This window comes from Anarhichas minor, unplaced genomic scaffold, assembly GCF_050575085.1.
Source record: "Anarhichas minor isolate MPS153535 unplaced genomic scaffold, ASM5057508v1 ptg000027l, whole genome shotgun sequence".
NCBI classification, from domain to species: Eukaryota; Metazoa; Chordata; class Actinopteri; order Perciformes; family Anarhichadidae; genus Anarhichas; species Anarhichas minor.
In genome coordinates this window covers 5,440,232-5,466,848 of record NW_027466473.1, presented here as the reverse complement: position 1 = coordinate 5,466,848, position 26,617 = coordinate 5,440,232, and the positions used below count along the sequence as shown (strand labels likewise).

At 43.7% G+C, this 26,617-nt stretch overlaps 1 protein-coding gene across 2 annotated transcripts in view; it reads left to right on the top strand.

Moving 5' to 3' along the window:
* uvrag (UV radiation resistance associated gene) overlaps nt 1-26,617 on the top strand; it is a 91,021-nt gene that overhangs the window by 10,456 nt on the left and 53,948 nt on the right. Inside the window, exons 7-13 of one of the 2 annotated variants that reach the window (XM_076101132.1) lie at nt 3,233-3,338; nt 5,923-6,049; nt 13,887-13,971; nt 17,121-17,208; nt 17,565-17,625; nt 19,419-19,493; nt 20,868-21,033. In XM_076101132.1, the coding sequence (XP_075957247.1) occupies nt 3,233-3,338; nt 5,923-6,049; nt 13,887-13,971; nt 17,121-17,208; nt 17,565-17,625; nt 19,419-19,493; nt 20,868-21,033 (708 nt within the window). The remainder of the gene's footprint in view (nt 1-3,232; nt 3,339-5,922; nt 6,050-13,886; nt 13,972-17,120; nt 17,209-17,564; nt 17,626-19,418; nt 19,494-20,867; nt 21,034-26,617) is intronic. The other variant, XM_076101133.1, reaches the window with a different exon arrangement.

The following is a 26,617-nucleotide window of genomic DNA, read 5'->3' as shown; positions in this document are numbered from 1 at the left end:
TGCTGTCCTACCAGTGCTGTTGAACCAGCTCCTAATAAGCTCATTATGACGCCACAGCTACGGTTATTATTTGTTTCTAGGGGTGTAACAATACACGTATTCATGTTAAACTGTTCGGTACGAGGCTTACGAACCGAACAATAGTTTGAATAATGCTATTGCATTTGGAAAATGCAGAAGCTTAAATTGTGGGAAATATAATGTTCTTTCGGTGGAGCCACTGCGCTCAACCTGGCAACCCACCTGACCTAACAGACAACGTGCTGTCTGACACGCCCACCACGGAAGAAAAACATTGTACTCTGGTGATGCACGTGTGTTCTGGGTGGCTATGCTAAACTAGCTTAGCAGGAAACCCAACAGCAGCACACACGCTGAAAACTCTCCCCGCAGCGTTTAGCTGTTCCCTACTGATTCAAACGGGGCTAAAGCAATCCACACACAATCCCCATTTCTCCAGACCATCATTCTTAATTTGTTAAGGAAACAAAAGAAAACAAAACCCCAAACAGAAAATCAAATGTCCGACCCTGACCCCGCGCATGACGGGATGCTTCATCATTAACGGACAATACATAGAGTCAAAATCAATGTAATTAACACAATGACGAGAACAATCTCACACCAGTCGCATATATTTATATGACAACAAAGCATGACACATCAATCCAGCAACACTGCGGCGCTAAAACACGTCTTCCACCGCACACTCAAGAGCACGAGCCATTCAAATATTATTCACATCAGAGGGAACAATATTAACCATATCATAAAAACGACACCATAGACAAATGAACACAGTAATGACGCTACTGCAGATGTATAAAACACAAAAGCAGTTCACTTACCAAAGCTGCTGTTCACTTACAAAGTATATCCTCCTTTCTTTCCCTTTCAGGATCAACAAATATCGTTTCTCAAGATCTCAGTAGTAGTTGTCACGTAAACGCTGCTTATAGCGACTCAGCAGAATAGAAGCAATCTTATCTTCCATTCCGTATCAATGGAGTAAGGGAAGTGAGGTGAATAACAAGTGGTTAGATGTGTTGACATTTTTTGGCAGGCGGAATTAAGCGGTTTTCTTTCTTGTGATTTTTTTTCTGACTGCGGCGCCGTCCCGTTTCGTACCTGGCAGAAGTGCGATAAAGGAACATTGTCCTCAATTTGTTGTCACAAAACGCCTCGGAGCTCGTTTTGAATGGCCCTAATCGGCTGCCCTGTTCACCCCCGTGCTGTTTGAAAGATGGTTGCTGGAAATGAATTCAGCATAGTCATTCGTCCTTAGGCTTGTTTCCGCTAACCCAGGTTTGTTTGACAAGTGCATCTGGCCCACTTGCGTGGGATGAACGGCTGGAAGTTCATTTAAAATTCTGAACCAGTTGATTAATTCACCTGATTGCTAATTGTATTTATTGCCTGGCTGGACTGCTTGATCCTACTTGCTCTGTCACACACAGCATGTCGCAGTTTCACCCACTTTCATTTAGTTGATGGTAAATCCTTTATCAACATTCAACATTTCAGCATTGTGTTTTTTACTCTACCTAAAAGCCCCTATTAAAACAAATCTACACGATGCCTTCTCTTTATCAAAAAGAATCTGGGAGTTTTCAAAAGCAAAAAGTTTCACCTGACACTCCTGCAGGATCATAGTGCCACGGTCAAAGGAGAAGATGTTATTGTTTTTCTGATGTTTATCGGCATCAAGGGTTGAGTGCACAGGCTCAGTCATAACTTCCTGCAAATCCCATGTGGCAGAGCTGTACGTTGACCTGGAATAGCCTCGGAAAAGGAAAGTGTTCATGGCTCGCCAGAAGACGTTTTTTTGCCAGTTGCTTATTAAACTGCTGCAGCAAATTGTGTGAGTACGGTGGTGAACATCACTGTTCCCCTGCTGGTCCACAGACTGTGATAGAGCCTGATGAGCAGGTGTTAGGCCAAGGAGTGGGAGTGGGGGTGGGGGGAGGGGACTATTCTCACCCGGGGGGGAAAAGAGCATATCAGATTCTGCCATCCCAATCACCCAAACAGATGAAGCTGTCAAAACAGATCCAAAGGGCTATCTCCGACTGCTATCGCTATCACCTGGGACAGATTCAAAAATGTGGGCAGAAAATCTGTATCCTGTAGGACTCCTCTCCAATGCTCTCTTTACATCGTCAAAGAAAAAATGTTTACTGCGGTAGTTGCCAGAAAGAGGCAATAATATCCAGAGGTGACTGTGTGAGTCCCTAGGATTTGTAAAATGACCTCGCCAAGCCGATCGGCTAAACCCACTAAACCCACTGAGGCAATTTCTAGACTTAAAGCTAATCGCATCTTTCTACGCGGTCCAGATAGTTGACTCATCCTGGTTCTCATCAGGAGAGAAAGATAACCGACTCTCATGAGTGGCAGTGAGACATTTAGCAAGAATGAAATGATCTATCAACCATTCTGACAGTATGATTGCCTCTGACCTCTGTAACTCCCACCATGTGGGTTTGTTGTCTATAGCTGTGCTGCGTTCCCTTGGTGCTGTGGGGGGGGGGGGAAGAGTCTCGCTTTCTATGGGTTCTGGACTTGGAAGTGAATTGTCTCTTTGATCGATGGTCTGAATAATGCGCCTGCTTATCATTTGTGCACTGATGTTGCTGTTCCCTCTTTACAGCGATGACGGTGACATCTTTGTGGTTTCAATGAATTATTTGGCCTTTTCTCGGTTGTCTCCTCCTCCCAGGACTGATGGGTTCACGTCAATCGGCCAGCTTTTGATCTCACATTGCGGTTCGATTATTAGAAAATACTAGTGATCAGATATTGTGATGTTTGCGGTTTGTGGTATTTAAGGACTTGATCAGTGTGGTTGAATGAACTGTAGACTTTTTACTATCATGAATTCAGTATTGTTTTCGTCCTTTTGTTTAATGTCAAAAGCACATCGTTAACTTTTATGGTTTTGGGAGACTCTGCAGTCGTGCCGGGACAAAGAAGATCAACCCCAGTAAATTAGAAAAAGAAACAAGGAGGGATAACAGACCCGACTCGTCCCCATAGGGAGAATCATGAATCTTACGATGCCCTCCAAGCTAAATGAAATGAATTGCCGATGCGGTCATAGCACTGATGAGGCCGGTTGATTTACTAGCCTCTTGAAAGCACAGTGTCAGCATGCGGCTGTCCTCGTGGTCCAGTGCGCGGTCGCAAACAATGATTTGAATGGTGACTTTGTCTCCTCCTCCTCCTCCTCCAGGCTCCACACGGCCCAGAGAGCCATCAAGCAGACCCAGGTGACGGTGCAGAAGATCGGAAAGGAGATCGAGGAAAAGCTGAGGACGACGACGACCTGCACGGAGCGGGTGAGTGCAGTCCACCAATCGGCAGCAAATTTCCAGCTCATCAGCAACTTTACATCTGCAGCAGCAGTGTTTAGGCCGCTTATTTGCTCATTTTCCGCGGCAGCAGTTGTTGTTTCATCAGCTTATGCGATTGGAGAAATATGCAAACGTTTCAGGTTTTGAGGAAATTGATAAAGACGAGGAGCAATTCGAGATTCGATGTTTTCAAAGAAGGTTCTCCAGGGAGCGGTAATCGCTGCGATCAGCAATAAAAAGGCCCTTTGGCTTCCACACAGACAACAAACTGTTCCGCGGCCAATACTTATGTGAGACTTAAGAGCTCGTATCACCCAAATCCCCAGGTGTAATTGTAACGTAAAGTAATGTCACGTGTAATTACACCCTTTGGGCAGCTGTTGTATCCTTTTGTTTGGACGGCTCAACTGAAAAGTTAACACTTTGACCAAAACCCACTGTTTGTGTTTCGACCTCCCGTCATACATCCTCGACTGGGATCCACAGCGAAAGCAAGAGAGCATTTTTAACATTTTTGGAATTGGCAGCCGCACAGCTGTGAAAACGCACCGCTGATCCCAGGTTTGACATGTTTATTGTAAACATTCACTTCAAACGCGTCCCGTCCCTCCTGCTGTTATAAAAGCCCCGAGGCAGTGACAGTTTGGTGTTTTTCCATCCGACAGGTAGACTTGTCTTTTGGAAGAGAGCGCAGCTGGGATGTGTTTGCGTCCACCCAGTGTTTCAAATCTACGGGACGGTGTGTTATGTGTGCACTTTCGCACAGATACAGAACATTAAGGTTGAGAGAGCCTCTTTAGACAGCTGTTACAGCTGTTTCTTTCCATCTCATTGGCTTTTGATATGGCTCTTTTTTTTATTGTTCCTCTCCCCGGACCTTTACGCTACCTATTAAAGCAGCTCCACTATAGCCTTTTCAAGCCTTCTCCCAAAAACACCCCCCCCACAAAGGATCCCTTTCAAAAAACTCCTCTGATATTTCCCCCTCAGTGAAACATTCCTTCGAAACCCTTTTCAGAGCTCACATCAGCTAATAAATCACATAATCCTCGTACTCCACCTCTCCGTCGAAGAAGAAAAAATGAAAACCCCGGCAGTGAGTGGAGCATTGTGTGGCTTTTCTAAGGGTTCCCCTCTTTGCCTTTTGGAGAGCTCAGCACTATCCTTCTGTGTGCGTTGTAGTGAGCGCAGATCAAAGTGGGGGACAGAGTGGAGGCCACCAACCCCAAGCGCATGGCCCTTTCACCCTCTCACCCACACTCTGCCATTAATCTGCTGGTTTATATCATGCCCCCCCCCCCCCCCCCCCCCACGCCCGCTGCGTATTTACTCAGCTGACCCCAATGCTGTTTGATGTTCAGGCAGACAGGCCCTGGTGGTCGGTTACAGTCTCTCTCACACACAGGCTCTGACCCACTTGTCAACTGTGTCACTCAGTGAAAGTGTAGGAGGGTCGCGGTTCGTGCCAAAGCCAACGGCGGTTAACATGCAAGCATCAGGGAGCGACACGTGGGAGAGATGGTGGCTCTATCAGTCTCCTGCGAACTGATACGGCTCTCTGTTTTCCCCTGCGAAGCCCTCAGAAGTCTTCAAGAAGAAGCGTTCTGTGTTTCCTCTGATCCAGGCCACGATCACTATCTTAAGTGTGTGTGATGCCACGGTCCCTGCTTGCAAACTGCAGGGGGGGAAACAAAGACTGGATCTCTGTTATCCTGCCAGCAAGCTCTCTCCCTACCAACTCTTCATCGTTCTCTGTTGAATCTCCACGGACATGTCTTTGTCATCATCCACGTCGTCCCTAAACGACGACTCTTAAATCTCGCCTTGCATGTTTTTTTTAAGTTGCTGTATCTGTTCATCCGCATCTACTGTATATCACAACCACATCCATCAGTCTGTGCATCGCTAGTGCTGCTCCTCATTAGATGGTGAGCCCACTGCAGGCTTCCCCTCTACCAGATAGAGACATGAAGCCTGACGTAGGGACACCCTATAGAGCGGGCTGGATGTTGACCAATGTCTCCACACGGGTGCTTCTGACGGTCAGGCTGCAGAGACAAAGACAGACTCGTCTGGAGAGGACTGGCTTTATTGTGGTCTCTCACTCGAGTTTGTGTAACAAATCAATACATAGATATACATTTACTGAATTGTTAACATCATAAATTGTACACCAGCAACTTGGTAAAAAAATCTCAAAAATGAACAGGAATTACATTTCATATGAAAACCTTTTTAATGCAACTTGGACAGGAATTAAACTCCCAGTATATAATGTATATAGCATATAAGCACAGAATTGAATTGAATAGATCAGCCCCCACTGTCACCGATACCCGATCCAGCTATTTGACTCGGCGTCGATATCGGTGCATCCGTAGGAGAGAATTAGCTCAGTAGATGTGCATTAGATCAGTGTCACATGAGAGCATGGCTTGTTTTTGAAGGAGCTTATAGGAATTTTGGAGTCATTATAAAGGGTAATAAACACTAGAATTGCTTTGCACACACACTAAATATTTTCCTTCATCCTCTTTCTCTGGTTTCTCTCCCGTTTCGCTCTGAGCAGAAGAAGGAGCGAGAGTGCATGCAGCTGCGCATTGCCGTGCTGCGGAGTGAACTGCAGCGGCAGAGGAAGGCGCTTGGCAGAGAGATCGACCTGCGGCAGAAAGAGAGAGCACAGCTTCAGAAGAAAGGTAAAGCCGACAGGTTCACACGCCACAAAACTACCCGTTGTATTGTTGTGATGGGACGGGAGCTATGAATTTGTATAAATTGCTTTGCTCATCTGTTGCACACACGATATGTTGATGGGTTATTAATTGTTCAATAGATTAATTTTACACAGACGATCATCAGTTGTTTCAGGTCTATAAAGGTCGTTGTGCTGCCCTGAAGAGTGAACAGTGCTCTTCTACTGCAATCTAACGTTGTACACAATGTCGGCACACTCTTTCCCTTTCGCAGAAACACAAAGTGGCATTCAGCCACAAGCAACCGAACCTATTGATTCATGTTTTGTACAAAGTTTCACATTAGATGATCAGTCAGTCCTTCTGCAGCTCAATCAAGTACCTTGCCCCACCCGAAATGAATGTTGTCAGTATTTTGTCCATGTTAATGTCTCACCAGTTGTAGAAAAGACGGGTTAAACATGATGCATTGCAAAGTAGATGCATTCCGACATCTGATATCTATAAATTCAGTTATTGAAATAAGATGTCTTAAATGTACTCCCTTTGCCATTTTTGTCACCTTCAACATGTGATGTTATTGCACAGGAAACTCTCATTTTAAACACATCGGTGAAGGTGTCAGCGCTGTCTGACCGCAGCAGGTAGGCTGCGTGTGAGTCGTGCTACCTGTTCACTTTAGAGTACAGTGGAGCGTGTTGTCACGTACAGGAAGCGTCTGTCCGAGGACGGGAGTCACTCGACACACATGCCCATAACGTACAGTACATAGAGCCGTTCCTGTGGTCTCTGCAGCCTGTGCCAGGCCGCTAAAGCGACGGTGTTTAACCCTGTGAAGTCTGCTGCTGCTCTCTCTGATGTCTGAGAGCTGAGGAGGGATTTACTGCTGCCTGTTATGTCATAGGGACATCATAAATGCAGTTTTTGTGAAGCTGGGCTTGACAAACGTGCACCCACATATAAACCCAATCACATGTGCAGGTGTACGCAGGTATGATTGATATTAAACTCTAATTATAATTATTTTTTTATAGTTGCATGTACACACAACATGCGTGTTGTAATTTCAAGGTGTTCCTCGTTGGCTGCAGCACGTGAACTTTCGGCTTTTTCTTTTCTCAGCTTCAGCCGGCCCTGGTTCATGTTTGGTTATGCGTTTCTCACGGCGCTCATAAACATTCCACATACACCTACTGCTTTATACAGTGAGTCTGTTTATGGCTTTGCTGCATCAGAAGGGCCTGTTGTGCTTCGAATGAGAACAAACCATAATAATAAGGAAGTTCATTCAGCAGAAGTTCATTCCGTCCAACAGCTTCAGCCTGATGGTTGTATGTTGGAGATGGAACCTGTTCCTGCGCAGCTTCTTAAGGTGCATTGTATGGCTGACTGAAACGGTCAACGCTCTGACCGTTGACATGGTTTCACACAAACGTCTAATAGGAAAAAATATGTATTGACAGATTTCATGTGCAACTTGACTAGTTCGTGGAGGCAACTATTCTAGTTTTATTATATATATTACCCCAAATTTATTATAATTTTTCTTTTCAATAAATATATTTTTAAAATTCCAAATAGCCCATGAAATATGCAATAGTGATCCCACGTTCGTCCTCATGCATCTTTATTGTAAGTTCTTGTCAGACCGCTGTATGTCGTGTAGAGTGTGTGTGTGTGTGTCAGTGCTGCGCTGTCCCCGGTGCTGAAACATATCGATGGGCAGGTAGTCTCAACAGAGCCAGGTCTTTTATTGGTTAGTCTATTTATTTCTTCATAGGCCTACATATGAGCAAATCTGTTAAAGACGCAACAGCAGCAGGTTTTTTGCTCCGACACAACCACAGAACTCTTTCTAGCAGCTGTTTATCTGACTGAGATCTGTTTCTCTTACTGACTGAGTGACGGTGAGAGGCGACCAGCGCTCGTAAAGAGAAGAAGGTTCTCCTTTGACGCCCTCTCTCTGTGTGTGCATGTATGCAGGCATATGCATGCATTATGTGTGAGAGAGATTGATACAGTGAGTCGGCCTGTACCTTTTCTGGTAACGCAGTTTGTGTAACGTATAGTGCGTTTTAGTGCCACCGTTTCTCACTGAAGCTTCGAAACCCCAGAAGTGGTATCAGGTACAGCCCTAATCAGAGCCTTGTGTCAGTGAGATCAGCTAGATCTTTTGGCCAAGACCTCACTGAGCCACCAAACCTGAGGTGTGGATTGGTAATGATCAGCGTGTAGTCTGCACATGCATGCAGACATTACACACGCAGACAAAAAGAAAGCTGTCGGAGAGGTTCAGGGAGGAGTTTCCTTTGTGCTACCATTCAAAAGAAAGCAGTCTGTTAATCCTGTACTTCTTTACCTGTCACCACTGCGTCCACAGCCAGAAGAACTCGCTGCTCTCCTTCTCGGCAGCTCATTGATGGCTTTTTTCCCCGACTGGACAAGTGCTTATTAAGAAACAGAAGAAAAAATTCCTTCAGCTGGTTAACGAGGGGAAAGGTATTTTAGGTTAAATTGAAATTCTCCAGCTGAATAGGGCTCGCTGAAAATCCCTTTTTTTTCCCAGACTCATAACTCCAAAGCTAAAAGCCATATGCTGCCGAGCTCTGCTGTACTTCCAGCTTGTTGTTTAACTCTTCTAATCAGGTTGCACATATTTATTTGTTTCACAATCTGGAAAAAAGCAGCCCTGCATTCATTACTGACAGGATGCTCTCGGAGGCGAGCGTTTACAGTATTTCATGCAGCAACTGATTTTGTCTGATTATATTTAGATTGGCAAAACAACGTATTTGTTTCATCTGATCTCATCTTTCCTTTGGGCATTTTAATTTTTTGATTTTGTTTCAATCGTAGCTTGAATTTCACTTCGGGACTCAATATGTCTGTCAGAACTCAGAACACACACAAACCTGAAGAAGCATATTTAGTCCCATTTAATCACATAAATTGCTTATCAGACAAGCTGGCGGCTAAGCTAATGTTGATTCAATTAGTGTTTCGTTTGCTGAATGTTCACACATTCCACTGCTTATTAGGTTTCTTTGTAGGTTTTATTGACAGCTTAACAGTACGCGTAAGTACACTGCTATGTAATGTATCCCCCAGAGGTCATCCCGCATCGCACCGTTCTGGCTGTGTGGTCTGTGTGGTCCTTCCCATCTCCCACACAGTCCTGGGGCCCATTAACGAGCAACTCTTATCAACCCATTATTCCCAGGAAGACTGGAAGTCGACACGTTGGCTAGCAAATAAAGATGAGGTGAAACTCAGGCGTCCACTTTTAAAATTTCTTTTTAGTTTTAAAGTAACCACTAGAATGTTTTTGCAGTCTTGCTCGTCTTTGTGCTAAGCACTGTAAAACGTCAGCGGTCGGCATCATCCCGATGACAGGTTAACAACTAGCCGTTCAGTGCCCGCTGATTTACTGTCATGGAAATCATAGCAGGAGTGTAGACTTTAGTAAAAACTGCAAATGCACACATACTCCTAAGTCCACTGCATGTCTTTCACACATAACAGAGGACATATGAGCATGACCACTGTTTTTCTTTATGGCTATGAATTCAAAAATAAACATTTTCTCCTCTCCCTCCAGAATCAAAGGGTTCATCTGCTCCCTCCACCTTGAGCAGATGACATAAATCAGGTCTGCGATCAGCGTTTATTGTACTCGGCAACGGTAGTTATTGTCCCGCTCGGTAACACGGCCCGGGCTCCCGACCAATAAATGTCAGTAATCGGGTTTCTCGAGTGCGAGGAGCACAGTTTTTGCGAAAGGTTCGGTGTGAGGAGGTATTTGTCACCTCGGAGAAAAAGGTCTCCTGTTGAAGCCATCATCATTAGGGCTCCTTGAGCAGCAGATTTCCACGTGTTACACCAGGCCGCTGGCTGCATTCTTGACTGAGGATAAAGGTCGAGGGTATGGCGAGGTATGGCGGCCCTACACTCTGCCTAATGACTCACTGGGATGTCATTCTACGTTCTTCATCAACCCCCCTGACGTGCCACTCTCGCTGTAGGTCACAGCCAAAGGTTTCCTTCATGTAGCATGAAGAGCCTTGTTCGTCTGTTCTGATGGATTATTTTGTTAGTTGGAAACAAAGGCATGCAAAGTTGTTTTGCAGCATTCAATACGGTCCTCACAGTTGCTGAACGTTTCCCCAGACACTTGTATGGTTTTATTCCTTTGAAACACTTTCCCAAACGCTCTTCATCTCATTTCTTTTGTTGTGGTTCTGTTTTGAGTTGATGGTGTTCGCACTGTTTTTTATTTCATGCTCGATAATGATGTCCCAAAGTGAAGCTGAACACCAGGATGCCTTTTAATAAGCCGTAAGATCATCAACAGTTTTTAATGTGAACCAGATTATAAGCGCCTGTTAACGATTCCTTTTGTGGGATTTTCTCACGAACGTCTTGCTGTGCTAGTTATGACGATAGCTGTGTCTCAATAGCTTCACTGATCACTTGTATTTTATGTCGTTTGCATTAAGCTTCCATAGTTTTTAACTGCAGTCTCAAATAACTGATTAAACGTTTCACAGACAAGGAAGCAGCACCTCTCTTGAGCTTTTTGCACCTTTTGCATTACACACAACAGCACTTGTACTCTGGAGTTAATGCAGTTTTTTCCTGTAAGTTTAAACCAGTCCAGTGTTGATGCTTTTTATCTGATAATGTGTGCCAATTTGAATGTCCTCAGGGACACCTCACCCAGTCCAGGAACACTCCAAGAGGTCACAGAGGTCAGGCCAGTTTAAAGGAAAATCACTCTGCTGGTTTAAGGGTTTCTTTAGAGTCGCACACAGCCGGCCGTCTGCAGCCAGAGGGACCTTACTGTACAATACATGTCCAAAATCAGAAAAGCTACAGTGAGCTCCCCGATTGATTTATTGTCACATCGTCAATCTTTCAACATCAGATTCACCAGCAAGTGGTGACAGCATTGTAGCATTTTAAAGCTCATTTTGGATCCTACACCCACCACTCATGTTTGATATAGAATATGATATTGATATAGCGCGTCCACGCACAAACGGGCAGAATGCTGCGTGTACCTTATCGTAGTATTCGCTGTAGTTTGTCTGTCCGTACCGTGACACCGACTGGAACAGGTTAGAGGGATGAAAGGACCACGAGACGGATGGAACAGATAGGACACGGCTGGGCCGTTACATGAAAGCAACACAGTGCAGCACAGGCCCAGGCAGTCGGTGTGAGAATATGTTTTCATGTCATCCCTCACGACAGAGGGGTGGCCCGTCTGATCTCTGTCTGACACTATCTGTCTTCCATTCTAATCTGATGGGGAAACCTCTGAGTACCTTTATTTTCTTCCTCCCTCCGTCAAGGTAGCGCTTCTTCAACCCTCATGGGGTCAGTGTGAGCAGCATGGACGTGAATGAAAGTATGTGATTTAAAAGCAGGTCCTGTGATCCATCTGATTACAGATGTGATGTGATCATCTTATTCTCTAAAAACTCACTGTTCTGCCAGCTGCTGTCATCACATCCATCTTTTTGATGGTCGATTTCCATCACTGACACGGTTTAACGGCTTCTTGTCCATTTTGAATAGAGGAATGCAGAAGTAGAACTGGCAGTGCTTGAAAGCATGAATACAGTTATCTCTGCCACAGAAATTGTAAAGCTCTTCTTCCACGTCTTCATCTTCTAGGATTCCTCTCTGCAATATTTAAAAATAGGATCCACTGACAATAAAGGACCAATTACAACATCACTGACTAAGACTATAGAAAACAATAGCAAGTCTAATGTTTGCATTAACAGAAGCTTAATTACAGATTTCATTACAGCTGTGGGCTTAAAAGATAAGAAAACGGTGAGAGTGCGACCTGTAGTAATGTTTTCTAATGGTGAATGGAAATGAGTGTGTGCTTGGTTGAGATATACAAGAGGAAACACCATTTATTGCTGGTGTTTTTTTGCTTTCAACACACTTTTGGCTTCTTTTTTTGCTCAAATAATACGCCAATAATAGAAACCAGTAATCAACAAGTACAGTTATAAGAAGAATCTGAATTGGAATCACTTCTATTATTATCCGTAAAAGAGTACTGCACTGGTTTAACAATGCACTTCTGTAACATTCTTGCACTCACAATGGACAGTTTAAAAGGTTCTATGTGTGGGATTCAGAGCATAAATAGAGCAGCAAACTACTATTCTCATGTAAAGAGAGTGGAGTAATGTCCAGTGTTTCTCTGTGCTTTCTTTACATAGCCGGGCTGGCCGTACACATGCATTTTAGTGCACGTGTTAGCTGTTAGCTAGCTAGCTTGTGGCCGTCGCTCTGCACTGCACTCGCACGCCGGTTAGAGCGGATAAGGCCGTCTCGACCAAGCCTGCTAGGAAGAGTGCCTGGCTTTGAACCTAATTTGACATAGTGGCCAAATGGTAGAATTCCAACTTCTGATGCCATTGGGCCCAAAAATACTCTTTCCCATTGACTTACATTTGCAAAGAGTCGTCTGTAACTCAGCGGGTCATTCTTTCCCTTTAAACGTCTTAACCCATGGTGTAGAGCCCACCCTCCGATTCCCCTCAGGTAAACACTGGTAGCTCTGTCAGGGCTGTTGCAGTTGTTTGCATTGTTTGTGCTGTTAGCATCATTAGCTGCTAGCCGGAGGCTCAGCTGTCGCCATGTTGAGAGCCGTGGGGAGGCAATAGATATGCTCTGAATTCTGTATTGAGCACCTTTTTTTTTTTTTTAAAAAAAAGGATCAAAATTGATGTAGCAGCACCGGAGATGACGCCTTTTTTAAAATTCCACACACTTTCTTGTCAAAACCTGCCACCCACATTACCCACAATGCAACACGTTGGCCCCGCTCTTTCCCTTGTCGTTAACAGCGAGGCCAGCCACCTTGGGGAGAAACCTCATTACCGATGTTTATATTCACAGTCTGAGCATAAAGCATATGTGATTTTTGGCATGAAGAGCTCTGTGGCGCTGCTCTCTCTCCGCCACCATGCCATCTGATACATCAGAAGTTGCACCTGACGGTCAGTCTTTGTGACCCTTTGGTTCCTAATTAGGACTGCAATCCAAATGTTTTAATAGTTATCACAAGGCACACACAGTTGTCCGTATGCTTTTCCCCTTTTCAGCTTCAAACAAATATGGCAAACGTTCTTCTGTATATTCTGGAGTCGGGGGGGGGGGGGGGGAATATGCAGAAGGAAAATGTTTAGCGAACACATGGTTTGCTTATTCTGAATCACTGCATTGTCAAAACCTACTGACCAGCATTGGGGATCGTATGTAATAATGGCGAAACAGAACCCATTAGACATTTAAATAAAGTGCTAAAAATGAAATAACCAAATTGTTTGTGATTGATTTGTTTTGTGTTTATTTAAACCACGTGGACTCATAAGTCATGTTTCTCTTGCATTTATCTGACATCCCACCATGTGTGAAGCTGGACGAACACAGATTAGAGAAGAATTCTGTTACAACCCAGTAAATTATACTTTGCTTCTATCCGGTTCTACGCTACACTGAGGTATTGTGAGCGTGCCAATACTGCAGTTCTACAACTTCCACGAGCTGTATCATCACTGCCCCTTATCTGTCAGATTTTATTTATTTGCCTAGCTCTGTATTTACACAGTCTGACAAATCCTGTAATTTGCATACATGTGTTGTTTGGTTTTTATGTGCTGTCAAAGGGAAATGGTTTTGGCTGTTTGATCTTGTTTAAGGTTAACAGTGGATGGCAGTCAACCAACCACAAGCCCACCTGGTTGTTCAGATGTAGCAGAACACACACACACACACACCTCTGATAATCTTTTCTTTTTGTCTCTTTCAGAGGAAGCGTTCTCCGCTCAGCACGAGAGTCTGAAGGAGGAGAAAGAATCCTTAACCAAGCTGCAGAAGGAATGCACTGCCAAGAGGTACGAGTGAACCTGTAATTAGCTACTGCTTTATGTCTGCACAGAAAACACACTTTTTAAATGCATTTATCCCCGTCAGACATTGCCCAGATGTGATGCGATGTGTTGCTCAAACCCACTGAATTGCGATGGGACTACACCCTGCACCCCACCTCCCACCGCGCTCTTTCAAAACAAGGCGATGTTTTCGCGGCTGGCACTGCCTATTTATGTGTTCTCAACGGAGAGTTTGCACATTGTGCTAAAAAGCCTGTTGGCCTGTGTTTGCCTTGGCCTGCGGGGAGACGTGTCTGTGAGGTACCTGGCAGTCGCAGAGGGTAAACCAGAGCCCCAGGAAGGCCAGCAGGGGCCAAGAGACCCAGCAAACAGGAAATTAACACCGACACTCGTGCATCTGCCTAACATCCATTCTTTGGAAATATCTGTGTCGTCGATGTTTTTTTCATGGAAATGTTTCTTTTTAATCTAAATTCTTTCTTTTTTTCACTTTTAGTCAGTGAAAAGTTATGCTGAGTATGCACACTTTTTTTTTTTTCGGCCTTTCCACATTCCTATTTAATATTTTACATCTGCTGTTGAAGAGCTTATCTCACAAAATTGGGGCTAAAAGGGAAGCGATAGTTGTACTAACTTAAGTGGTAGTTGCTGTCGTAGAGTTGAGTGTGCTTTTTGAAAAACATAAAAGGACTTTACTTTACATATCTAGATCCCAGTAGCCTACTTGAGGTGGTAAACCAACTCCCCTGGTTGAAAGTACTACTCAAGTACGGCACTTTTTATTACAAGTACAATTTGGAAGTACTCTACTTAAGTATTTCCATTGTGCTACTTCATACTTCTATTCCAATACATTTCAAAGGAAATATTGTACTTTTGCAGGTTCAGATTAACTTTAAAAAACATTTGATAAGCTTATGAAATACAGTGCTTTGCTAGAGGTTAAACCAGTGATTACCTTTTCATTAAAGCATGGTGGGGCCACTTGTCATGTATCGGAGGTCAAAGAGTTGTTAGCAGATCCACCAACTATTTCCCCTCTAAACATCCCAGATGGTTTCATTTAGAGAACTGTGCCAGGCCAAATGTGGTGAAATGATCAAAAATGTTATAAAGGTGCTAAATTCAGAGTCTTAATATAGCAGCAATGTGCTGTAATCTGAGCTTCTCCTTGTTTTGTTGACTGCCTCACATGCTTTCAGTGCATGTGAGCGTGCCCCATTGGCTGTCTCACAGCAGCCTCTCTGCACTGCTCTCCTATGGCGTCATCATGGAAGCGTAGCACCCACCCTCCAGTTCCCCCCTCGGGTAAACACGGTTAGCTCTGTCAGCACTTTTGCCGTTGTTTGCACTGTTAGCGGTGCTAACATTGTTACCTGTTAGCCTCCGGCTCAGCAGCTGCAATGGTGAGAGCCGATGAGGGGCAATAGAAATGCTCCCAATCTTGTATTTAACACCTTCAAAAAAATCTAAATCAGCAGAAAGATGAACACAGACAGGGAGTGAAATTAGTACCTGCCAAATACAGGGTAAAGGCCACAGTGGCAGGTTGATTTAACTTGTGAGCCTACTACTTTCACTTTAAAAAGCAAATGTTTTAAACGTATGGATCGGTAGCGATCTACTCATCTATTCCTTCACATACATTTAGCTAATAATACGTATGTACTTTAACTTAAGAGGGATTTTAAATGCATGACTTTTACTTCTGGTGGAGTGTCTTTAGATTGTTGTCATGGTACTTTTACTTGAGAATTGTTAGTCACGTGCCAGGATTTGTGTATTTGCTTCCTTAGGTCAGTTAACATGTAGATTAACACAAAGTATTTTGTTTGTGAGCATACATTAAGAGGGGGAGCGGGGCGGACATGAGTTTACATGTTTTAGGATAAGGGCTTGCACCTCGAGCTTAACCAATTAGATGAGGCAAAGTCAGCCGGACAGATGAGTGATTTCAGATCATTACACACCAATCCGTCTCCTCTTCCATGAAGCAGCCGCACACCGGGACAGGGAAATGATAAGAGACTGCTAACCAGAGGCAAAGCCAAAGAGGAAATTCAAGTGTAAGGCGAGCAGCATGGATGGGAGGGTGCATGAGATGATGGACTATTACCCACAAGTAGTTCTGTAGAGGACGCCCACACACCTTTCACACAAAGCAGCCGATCATCTGTGTTACTCGGACATAAGCGGTCCCAGGAATAGATGTGCATAAATCCTGGAAGAGTCATGTCTCATTTACTTTTTAAATGCAAGGCTTTGTTATTTTTTAGCTGCAGAAATTGAATGTTTTATATTTGGACTGGGTTTCACACAACTCAATAACTAGATTAATTGTACATTTCGTCTTATTTTCCTTATAAAGCCACCTTTAAATCTCCTGCACTCCCCTCATAGGTTCCTCAGTGATATTATACGACTGTTGGAAGTGGAAGAGACATCTAACAGCACATTTGTTTTTGAGGCACATATACAACAGCTTCAACATCCATTTACACAAACAGGAATCCTTAGATTGGGTTATTCACTGCAGTTGTTCTGATGCCAGCATCAGAAATGCTACCGGGACACAAGTCTATGCAGCGATCCGATATCATTTTATCTTATCATTTCTCTACTGATGTATACGCTACACAGGACCAACAACAACACGTCTCACTCGCTACCCGATCCATCCTGCCCCAATGTGCAAACTAGTACTACACACCTGTTGTTAAACACACTCTTGTGCATCCTGATAATGCTACATTGTGAACAACAAACCTGTGTTGAAATCGGCCGGAGGAGAGCTACTTAACATTAGCTGTTGGCTAAATAACGGAGCTAACGGCTAACATACGGAGGTTGCATTAAGTAATACACAATGATGCTTTCAAGCTATGTTCAGATACACTGTTATTGTGTTACCTACAGATGTGTTACCTATTTTCACCAACTTCATTCCCTTCATGCCTCACAGCGGGTCACTGTGGAGCAGTGACTAGCCTGGAGGATTTCCACCACTCATTGCATTCTCACTTCCATCACCTTCCCCTACGATCTCACCTCTGCTCTTCCTCTAGTCCTCCACTCGTTACTGCAGCGTCCGTCTCCCTCTGCCAGCCGGCTACTCACTGTGCCGTCCTTGTGTCTGTTATTTGTCTCTCCAGAGAGCAGTTCCTCAAGTCCAACGCCCAGCTCACCTTCCGCTGTCGTCAGCTCCTCTCTGAGCTCTCCTACATCTACCCCATCGACGTGGTGAGTTGACGGTTCACTGCTGCGCAACACATTGTTGACGAGGCAACCGCAAACAATGATCTGCTTACAGAACTGTGGCTTTGATCAAGCTGAAACGCAGCACATCGGTTCCAAAGTAGTGTCTGAATTCTGAATGTTATTTCTATTGAGTCATCGCCTATCTGTTTAACGTGATAAACATTGCAGTCACTCTGTTTGGCGTACAAACCAAACATTTCCAATGCCGACACCACTGGACAATGATGGAACGATTTAAAGCAAGTGTCTCTGCCGGTGGCAGAGCTGGTGTTTCACACCAGGTTTTCATCCTGTCTGGTCATCGTCTTTAACACGAAACCTCTGATTTACATCCGCAGGCCAATCAGTCGGATTATGTCATCTGCGGAGTGAAGCTGCCAAACTCTGAAGACTTTCAAGGTAATCTATTATGTGCACGCTTGTGTGTTGCAGGGCTAAAGGAGGATAGGCTGTGGTAAGGCATGCCGAGCAAATGTTTGGCCTTAGCTTTAACGCTTGAGGTTATACGTAAATGTTTGATGAAAAGAACCCAATCTGAAGGCTGATGATCTCATACATACGGCATCTATGAGATCATAACTTTGGCAACTATAAGTGGCAATTTGGCATTACTGTGCTCGGGTATTACAGTCTTTAACGTGCATAAATGCCATAATTTCATAATCAACGGTACAGTGTGCAATTCAATGCATAAAAGACATAATGACATAATTGTCTCATCAATAGTTTTACGAGCAGGGCAAGGTTGACATTCCTCTTAACTCTATTTTATTGTACAGAACTAGCCAAAGCAGACACGCACAACGTGTCTTGCCTCAGACACTGAGTGGGATGAGCTGGTAATGATTGAGCACCTGTGTAATCACTTTCCTGCGGCTAAGGCGGTCTTTGAATTCAAATTAACAGGCACGCACGCACAGGTACTTGTGTTAATCTTTTTTTCTCCTCCTGACATTAGGTACATTTCCATCCACCTGCTTTTGTCAATTTGCGCACCAAAAAAGCCTGAGCGGAGACGGCAAAAATCTAATCTTGAAATATCGCAAAGTTTCCGCGCTTGGCTGAGGTGGAGAGGTTGGTGTATCGATGAAAGCAAAATGCGAATAAATGATGACGTACATGGATGATGGGACAGAGTCGGAAAATAGCAGCAGAATAAAACATGAGTCATATTTACATCCAGTTTTTCACCATTTGGGATTCCACTGGCGCTCTTTTAACTGCGTCATCTTGTTGGGCCTTCTTATTCTGCAATGGTATGATGATGGAGAATTTGGCCCACCTACTGCATTCCCTTTTTTTTTTTCTGCCTAATTTCTCTTAGTTTGGTTAAAATTTGGGATACATTTGGATGGAATTCTGGCTGCAGTTTCATTTGCATCAATTTATTTATCGTCCACACAGTCAAAAGAATTACTTAAAACAATTTCAGCCAGTGTTTCTGTCAAACATAGGGCCAACAAAGAGGAAGGAGAAGGCCGCATACGAATCTAGTTTAAAAAAAAAAGAAGAAAGAATTTCGACTCTTGGAGTCTTTAAGTGAGGAAAGAGTTTGGAGCCAGGCATGTGGGACAGACAGACTAAGAACTAGTTTGGTTTGCATTATTCTGTTTTTGTGAACACTTAGGCTTTCTGATCTGCCATTGGACTCTGATGGAGGAGCTGTTCCACCTCCCACAGTCTCATAGAGTCTTGTCACAAGATGCTTTTGTAACGGGTCCCACCACCACCAAAAAGAGACATAGCCCGCAAAAACCACACAATGTAATATCAGAGATGTTGGGCAACAGAAGGCGGTTTTAGCCACAAAGCCCTTGTTATCTTGTCGGTGTGGCTGGTTAGAGGGATGTTCACGCTGGATGCGTCGTGATAAACGGGGTTTGCTGTCACAGCGAGGTGACGACTTCATGGCCTCTCAATAGTTGGGATTGAACGGCCAATGAATGGTTAGCTTTTGGTCTGCAGCACTTGTCTTACACTGAGAACACACTCGCCACTGTCCCCCTCAACATTCTCCAGCTTTCCTTCCTCACAGCTGGTGAGACCCGGCGGGCCTCCGAACCCCATAACTCAAAAAACACCACTCCCGATCCCCTGTCACGCTCCACCTGTCGCACTCCACCTGTTACAGCATATTTCAACAGCACAGCGGAGCGCACAGTCGTGACAGCCAGCCCATTTTATGTTTGCAGCGATCGCTCGTTCCCATAAGGTGGAGGCCTGCGTCTGCTTCTGCCTCCCGGTCCTGCGTAGGTGGACCTCCAGCAGTGAGTAAAACAACCGAGCATGTGCTGTGCCGGCGGATGAAAGGCCTAACAGAGAACATCCTAATGCATTTACGGCTAACTACCTTTGCCCTCCCGGTCAGATGGCTTGTTTGTGAAATGTAGAGGAGGGCTGTCACGCCATCCAGGTAGCCATTAATATTCATCCCTCTAACTGTCTTGCAAAGGCCAGCGCAACAGGCAGAGACCCTTTTCGAAAGAGAAGATGGAAAAGCATGCGTTTTACCCTCTTCATTTAACCACCTTGCTGTCATTTGTGTGAGGTCTGCCCCAGAAAAAAGCCTGATCATGTCTAGAACCGCCCACAGGAGGAGGATGTTCCACATTAGAGACCAGGGACAGGGTTACTTGGAGTCCTAATCCCACTGGGGGTCAAAGTGGAGCAGAGCGTCACTCCACTGAGGCCCTTCAGTGTTTTACGTTTAACTAAGCTTCCCTTGTCAGCTCAGCCTGACAAGATAGCAGCAGCCTTCACTAAGGTGTCCTTTAGTTGACCTGTTAGTGTGTAGCATCATCAAGAAGCTGTTTACTCCAGGTAGACTGGTGCTTTCTTTTGTTTTTTTGGTGCTGTCGACAAGAAAATGCAAGGCGAAAGAAAAATGTACGCTCTGTGTCAAAAGACAGTTTGAGCCAAGGAGCATACCACTCACTGTTGCCACAGTCTATTATTTCAGCGCATTGAGATAAAAACCATGGTGATTTTAAGCCTTTGCCTCGAGCAGTGTCCTGCCGCTGTTTGAGAATGTGAAAGCACTTAGAGTGTCTTCTTGAAATCATTCCTCCTACTTAGAGCTCGATGGTTTGCCGTCCAGTTTTCCACTCCAATAGTTACTCGGCTCAGAGGCAATAGTTATACAGTACGTGATGCTTTTGCTTGTCAAGCACATATCTGAAAGATTTTGGGTATCCCACTGCAACCAATGTTTTTTTTTTTTTAGGGGGGGTACTTTGTGTGCCGTGCCAAATTTTGTATTGCTTTCAAAACACCATCCCACATGAATGCTACGGCTCTTCTTACCGTGGATACTCTGTTGCCAAACTATCTTTGGTGGGATGTTTGTTTGTACATTTTTGTTCCGGTTCTCAAGATGTGGTCACCGTGTATGTAAACGCCGCTGTTCTTTTTCCATGCGAGACATTGCTGACTGTGCTTTGAAGTTGTTGGTGTGATAAAATACCTTTTGGTTTATTTAAAATGCTGCTGTTTTGAATTGAATCTGCATTGGATTATATTATAGTCTTAGCGGCTTCGGTATGTTGACGCAGGTCACCGTAAAGAGCACTTGTGCTCCGCTCGGCAACCCTCTTATCTAATGTGCGATTACTGGATCTTCTCTTTTGCTTTGTCCCCCGCAGCAAAGGATGATGGGAGCCTGGCGGTCGCCCTGGGTTACACGTCGCACCTGGTCCTGATGATTTCGTGCTTCCTGCAGATCCCTCTTCGGTATCCGGTGATCCACAAGGGTTCCCGCTCCTCCATCAGGGACACCATCACTGACAGACTCACTGAGAAGGAGCGAGAGTAAGTGGGCTCAATACTTAGACGTCTAGTCTCGGCATGCCTCTCTTTCATCAAAAGTTTGACTTCCCGTACAAATGGATCGATCTAAATTCACGGTTGCTTTTCACTTCCTTGAATCTGGAGGTCAAAGGCCAGGGTCACTGTGACCTTACATCCGTCCCATTCATGTGAACGCGATGCCTCAGAAACTTTGTGAGACAGTTTCTTCAAATTTGGCGCAAACGTCCACTTGGACTCAAGGATGAGCTGATTAGTTTTTTGGTGGTCAAGGGTCACTGACCTCACAAAACACGTTTTTGGCCATAACTTTAAGAATTCAAATTCAAATGATGACAATTTCACACAAATATCTAATAGGATAAAATAATGATGTGATGACATTTTGGACAGACATGAATGTAAACTGCAACTCGACTGGTTGGCGAAGGCAAACAACCGCAAGGTGGTAATTCTAGTTGTATGCATTAAAGGGATAGTTCAGGTGTTTTGAGGAGGGGTTGTATGAGGTACTCGGTCATACTCAGTGTATCGTAGCCAGGCAGCAACCTCCAGTTCTGACGGGTGAAGCCAGTGCAGAAGTGCCTTGAATTTGCATTCTCTCTACTGACCATCAGGGGGCGACTCCTCTGGTTGTATAGAAGTCTATGAGAAAATGACTCTACTTCTCTCTTGATTTATTACCTCAGTAAACATGGTAAACATGAGTTTATGGTCTCAATCTCTAGTTTCAAGTCTTCTTCAATACAGCATGATGTTCATTTAGTAAATGATGGTCCATTTAGAGTCAAATAGACCAGAAAGCAGGGGATGCTTTAGGGCGGGGCTACTGTGATTGACAGGTCACTGCCTGCTACCAGAACCGTATACAGAGTCTACTCCTCCGCATTACAAATTGCTGAACTCAAAGCTTCAAAACAGCAGTCCACAAACCAATAGGGGTGACGTCACGATGACTACGTCTACTTCTTATATACAGTCTATGATTGTAGCGTGGCAACCTCCATCTACTGTATCTAACACATGGACTATGGACGAGTACGTCATACATCCCCAGTGCAAAACATCTGAACTATTCCTTCATGAAAGCAGCTAGTCTCTTGTGGCCTTGTGTGGACTGTATGATTAGTAACATGAGGGCCGACGTTCAGGTGAAGCAGTACTTAACGATGCAATTAAGCACTTTTATAAAATCCTGAAGTGTTTTATTCCACTGAAGACCTTGGGTGATGGGCCATAGTCTCATTGCTGCTGTTCGGTTGAATTTGTTTGCGGTTAGTCAACAAACAAGTTATTTGTTTTAGAAAAAAGAAACACTTCTCCAACATGCTCTCATGTAAACAGGGTTATTGTTGTAAATTGGCAGTTTATACGAACATGTAAAGGGCTTTAACAGACCCATCGGTTTTGACAGCAGCTGTAGTTTTATTGTTGTATATCGAGAGAAACACAAAATCAGGGATCGACGGGAAGGGTTGCCAGTTTTGCCATTGGCGACCATTTTGAGGAATTGGCAACCAAATCTTGGCCTTTGGCAACCACTCTTTCACATGTAAAAAATTAGGACAGCAAAACCCACCCAGTCCCTTCAGCTGTATGCGAGAGGAGATTCTGCTGTCTCAGCAGAATCTGCTGACAGACTGGAGGTCGTCTCTGAAAGTAAAGATGATGGACAAGCTGATGCTGGTGTCACTTAAGGGACCCACAATCCAAGAGTTCAGTGCTGAAGGGCCAGTGGGTCGTGATGGGAATCAGCACAAAGTTAATGTTAATTACTCAAAATATAAGGTGTCAGTTTAGGTAACCAAAAGCTGATGTCTGGTTGCCAGCGTGGCAACCACTTTTAAAAGTTAGTGTTGAGCCCCGGCGTAGTTGAATATAACTTAAAGAGCAACATGACGCCACGTTTTAGCTCGAATAAGCTCCCTTCACAAATTCAAACAATATATCTTCACCTGACAAATCAATAGACTGTACATGTGATTTACTAACTCTAAAATGTTGACTTAGTAGCTCTTTTTTAATGTACCGTATTTTCCGCACTATAAAGCGCACCGGATTATAAGGCGCACCTTCAATGAATGGCCTATTTTAGAACTGTTTTTATATTTAGGGCGCACCGGATTATAAGGCGCATAGAATAGAATAGCGTCGTAAGCGTGTCTCTTGAAAGGTGCCATTTTGGGGTCTTTATACACACAAGTGGTGTTGGACTAGGAGTAAGCACAGTACCGGTGTTTACCGCGGTGCGGCTTTGTAGTTTACCAGTCGTACTGAAACATTTTGACAGAGCGCCGTGTACAACCAGTATGGATCAACCAATTAACCAATTGATCCATATATAAAGCGCTCCGGATTACAAGGCGCACTGTCGTTTTTTGAGAAAATTAAAGGCTTTTAAGTGCGCCTTATAGTGTGGAAAATACGGTACTTTTATTTGTACGACAGTTAGTTAGTGCACATACAGTATGGCTGTTTTTAAGACTAACCTTTATTGTGTTGCGTCATGTTTGCGTGTCAAAGAAAGGAGAAGGTGAGTCACCCTCTTAGTTCCTATGAGAACATGATTATATTTACCCAACATTATCATCAATGTACAATCTGTTGAAATGTTGGCTGTGGTGAGACTGTGTTGACGTTTCCCTTGTTGCCAGTACCATCACTTAACGAGTTGATAATGTCTTATAACGTGATAAAATCTCCCAAAACTTGTTCTACTTTAACAAATCCTCCATCACATGCTTTTAACCCTTTACTTGCATAATAAAATGCGTTTTATGTTCGCTCAGTATTTTTTTTTATCTAAAAAGAATTCTCCTAATGAAATATGAAATCCTCTAAATACAATGTGATTTTGTAGTAAATCCGTCTGACTCTGCTCGTGTGTTCCTCATCCATCCCGTCGGTTTATCCTGGTGGCTTTATTTTTTGGCAGAGTGAATATTTTTGCAAATTGTCAAACCAGTTTGGAACATTTGCATTGTTGTTTCTGTTGAAAATAGATTGTTGTGCTCACAAGAACGTTGATGGTAACGTACAGAGCTGCTGCCTGTAGAATCTGATGTGTAAATACTCGCTGTAAAATAAAGGCTGTAAAATGGAAATGGCATGAATCACACATCTCAGCTGGTACTCATTTCCAACTGCAACAGTCGAGGTTAAAAGAACATTAAACTTTTGTTACATTTATAACACTGTTAACAAGAAAGTACATATGGTAAAACTTACAGTACATGCTGAATGTTTATTTTATGACATTATCACCGCTCTTTGATTTCCAGTTAATTACATTTTAAGTAATCTATCAAAGCATGAGACCTGAGGTATTGTAGTTTATAAATTGCCATTCTTGTTATACTGTGATTCAACATATTATATAAATAAATTCAGATATTTAATCCAGAGTGCTACTATGGTATGTATCGAAATGCCTGAAGTGTGTATTTTCTAACTACTTTGTTTGACCCTACATGCTGAGTAGCTTCTGGGGATACTGAACCTATATGTACCTTGAAGATGCCTCAGAGGAGTCTGGATTTGCCCGTGTGAGATCTCTGCCGTCTCTATGTCAGAGTCAGTTAAAGGCTACATTCACACTACAGACAACAGTGACCTGTCAATCACAGTAAGCCCGCCTTAAAGCATACTCTGCTTTATGGTCTATTTGACTCTAAATGGACCATAATGTACTAAATGAACATCATGCTGTATTGAAGAAGACTTGAAACTAGAGATTGAGACCATAAACTCATGTTTACAATGTTTACTGAGGTAATAAATCAAGAGAGTAGTAGAGTCATTTTCTCATAGACTTCTATACAATCAGACTTCTTTTTGCAACCAGGGGAGTCGCCCCCTGATGGCCAGTAGAGAGAATGCAAGTTTAAGACACTTCCGCTTCGGCTTAACTCGTCAGAACTAAAGGTTGCCGCCTGCTTGTGAGCCAGCCATCTGCAACCTGCTGATTCCAAAGGTAGCAACTGCAATGGCTCTCGCAGACTTAAGGCAGGCTTAGCTTTAAGGTGGACCAGCTATTCTCCTTTCAGCTTTTTCTTTTTCTGTTAAATGTGTATTATATCGTTTAACTGATAGCATTAATTGTTCAAATTTCTTTATTGTCGGTCAACGGTTAAACGGTTAATTTTCAACATCTCTAATCCCACCACTTCTGGCTCTGACACTTCCTCCACACACACCTTCGTAGAGCGGTAGCGGCCAATGCTCCACAAAAAGCCCAAATTTAAAATTTGTCTTCCTTTCTCCTCATCCTCGTTTTCATCTGCTCATGAATTCTCTGGCATCCACCGAGCATCAACCGTTAAATTAAACCGTGAACGCTTACTTCACCTGCCTCCGTGTTTGCTTCTGTATGACTGTGTGCTGCGTGTGACGTCCATGCAGGTCAGTTTATGATCAGTTCACACTGGATTCAGATATTGGCCACAGTTAAAAAATATTGTGAAACCACAACACAAAAAACAACTGATTTGAGCACTAAAGCTTGCAGTGTGAACGGTGGCCTAAGAGAGAGAGAGGTGAGACCTGATACAGCACCTGTCCATCTATATATTTCTGCTACTTGTCCAGGTCAGCGTGGCAGTCATCCTGGGTAAACTATAAGTTACAGTGACTGCAGTAACTCTATCTGTCATCATCACACCCCTCAGCTGCATCTCACTACAGTGTCCTGTGTTCCATTAGCTGCTGGTAGCTGCACTACAGTATTCTCTTTATAAGCACAAACAGATTCCAGGTGTGTGTAAGGACCGGGGCTTTTGTTTTCTTTGTCTTATTTGCCTCCTTTGGTGTAAACAGTTTGTGGCATATTTTTGTGACGTGGAAATCTCCAACTTCTGTAACTTAATAGTAAACATAAATAGCGACTTTTTCAAATGAAGGTCTTAACTAAACCAATTATTTTTCCTTGGAAGATGCTCACCTCTTCTTATTGATTTTATTTGTTTCTGGTATAATTTGATTTGACTGCACTTGGGCAGGAGGCGCTTTAGCTGTTGTGTTTTGGCCGTGGTAACAAGTTCCCTTTTTGATCTTACTCAGGTGTTAAGAGAATTTATAAAGAAGCATTGCTGACACTGTAAATCAGTCACACCTTGGGGATGTAACCACTTTACTTTCTATCTTCACAGCATAATATCTTTAAATCGTGAACTGTTCAGCATTGATAATACTAGGTTGACATAGAGAGCGGCAAATGCTAACCTCACCTGGGGCTTTGTCAGGGTCGTCTGTCATGAATTGTACAGACACTGCAATTACAGCGACAGCTGGTGTAATGAAATTATTATTTGTGTATGTTATGGTCTTGTAACTATGCAACAAGTCGGGATTAAAAAAACAAAAAACCCACTGCTGCGTTACGATGATTGCACGCTTGGGACACAATCGCTCAGGTATGCACCTTACATGCATATTGACATTCCACGCATGCAAGACCACCAATGAGTGTGAGATGAAGATTATGCAGTGTTACTAATTGTCGTGGATGTGAGTGAATATAGTGTTGGAGTGAGTAGTCTGGGTAGGTTCAAAGCTACTGGAAGAGGAGAATAAAGAGTCATGCTCCCAG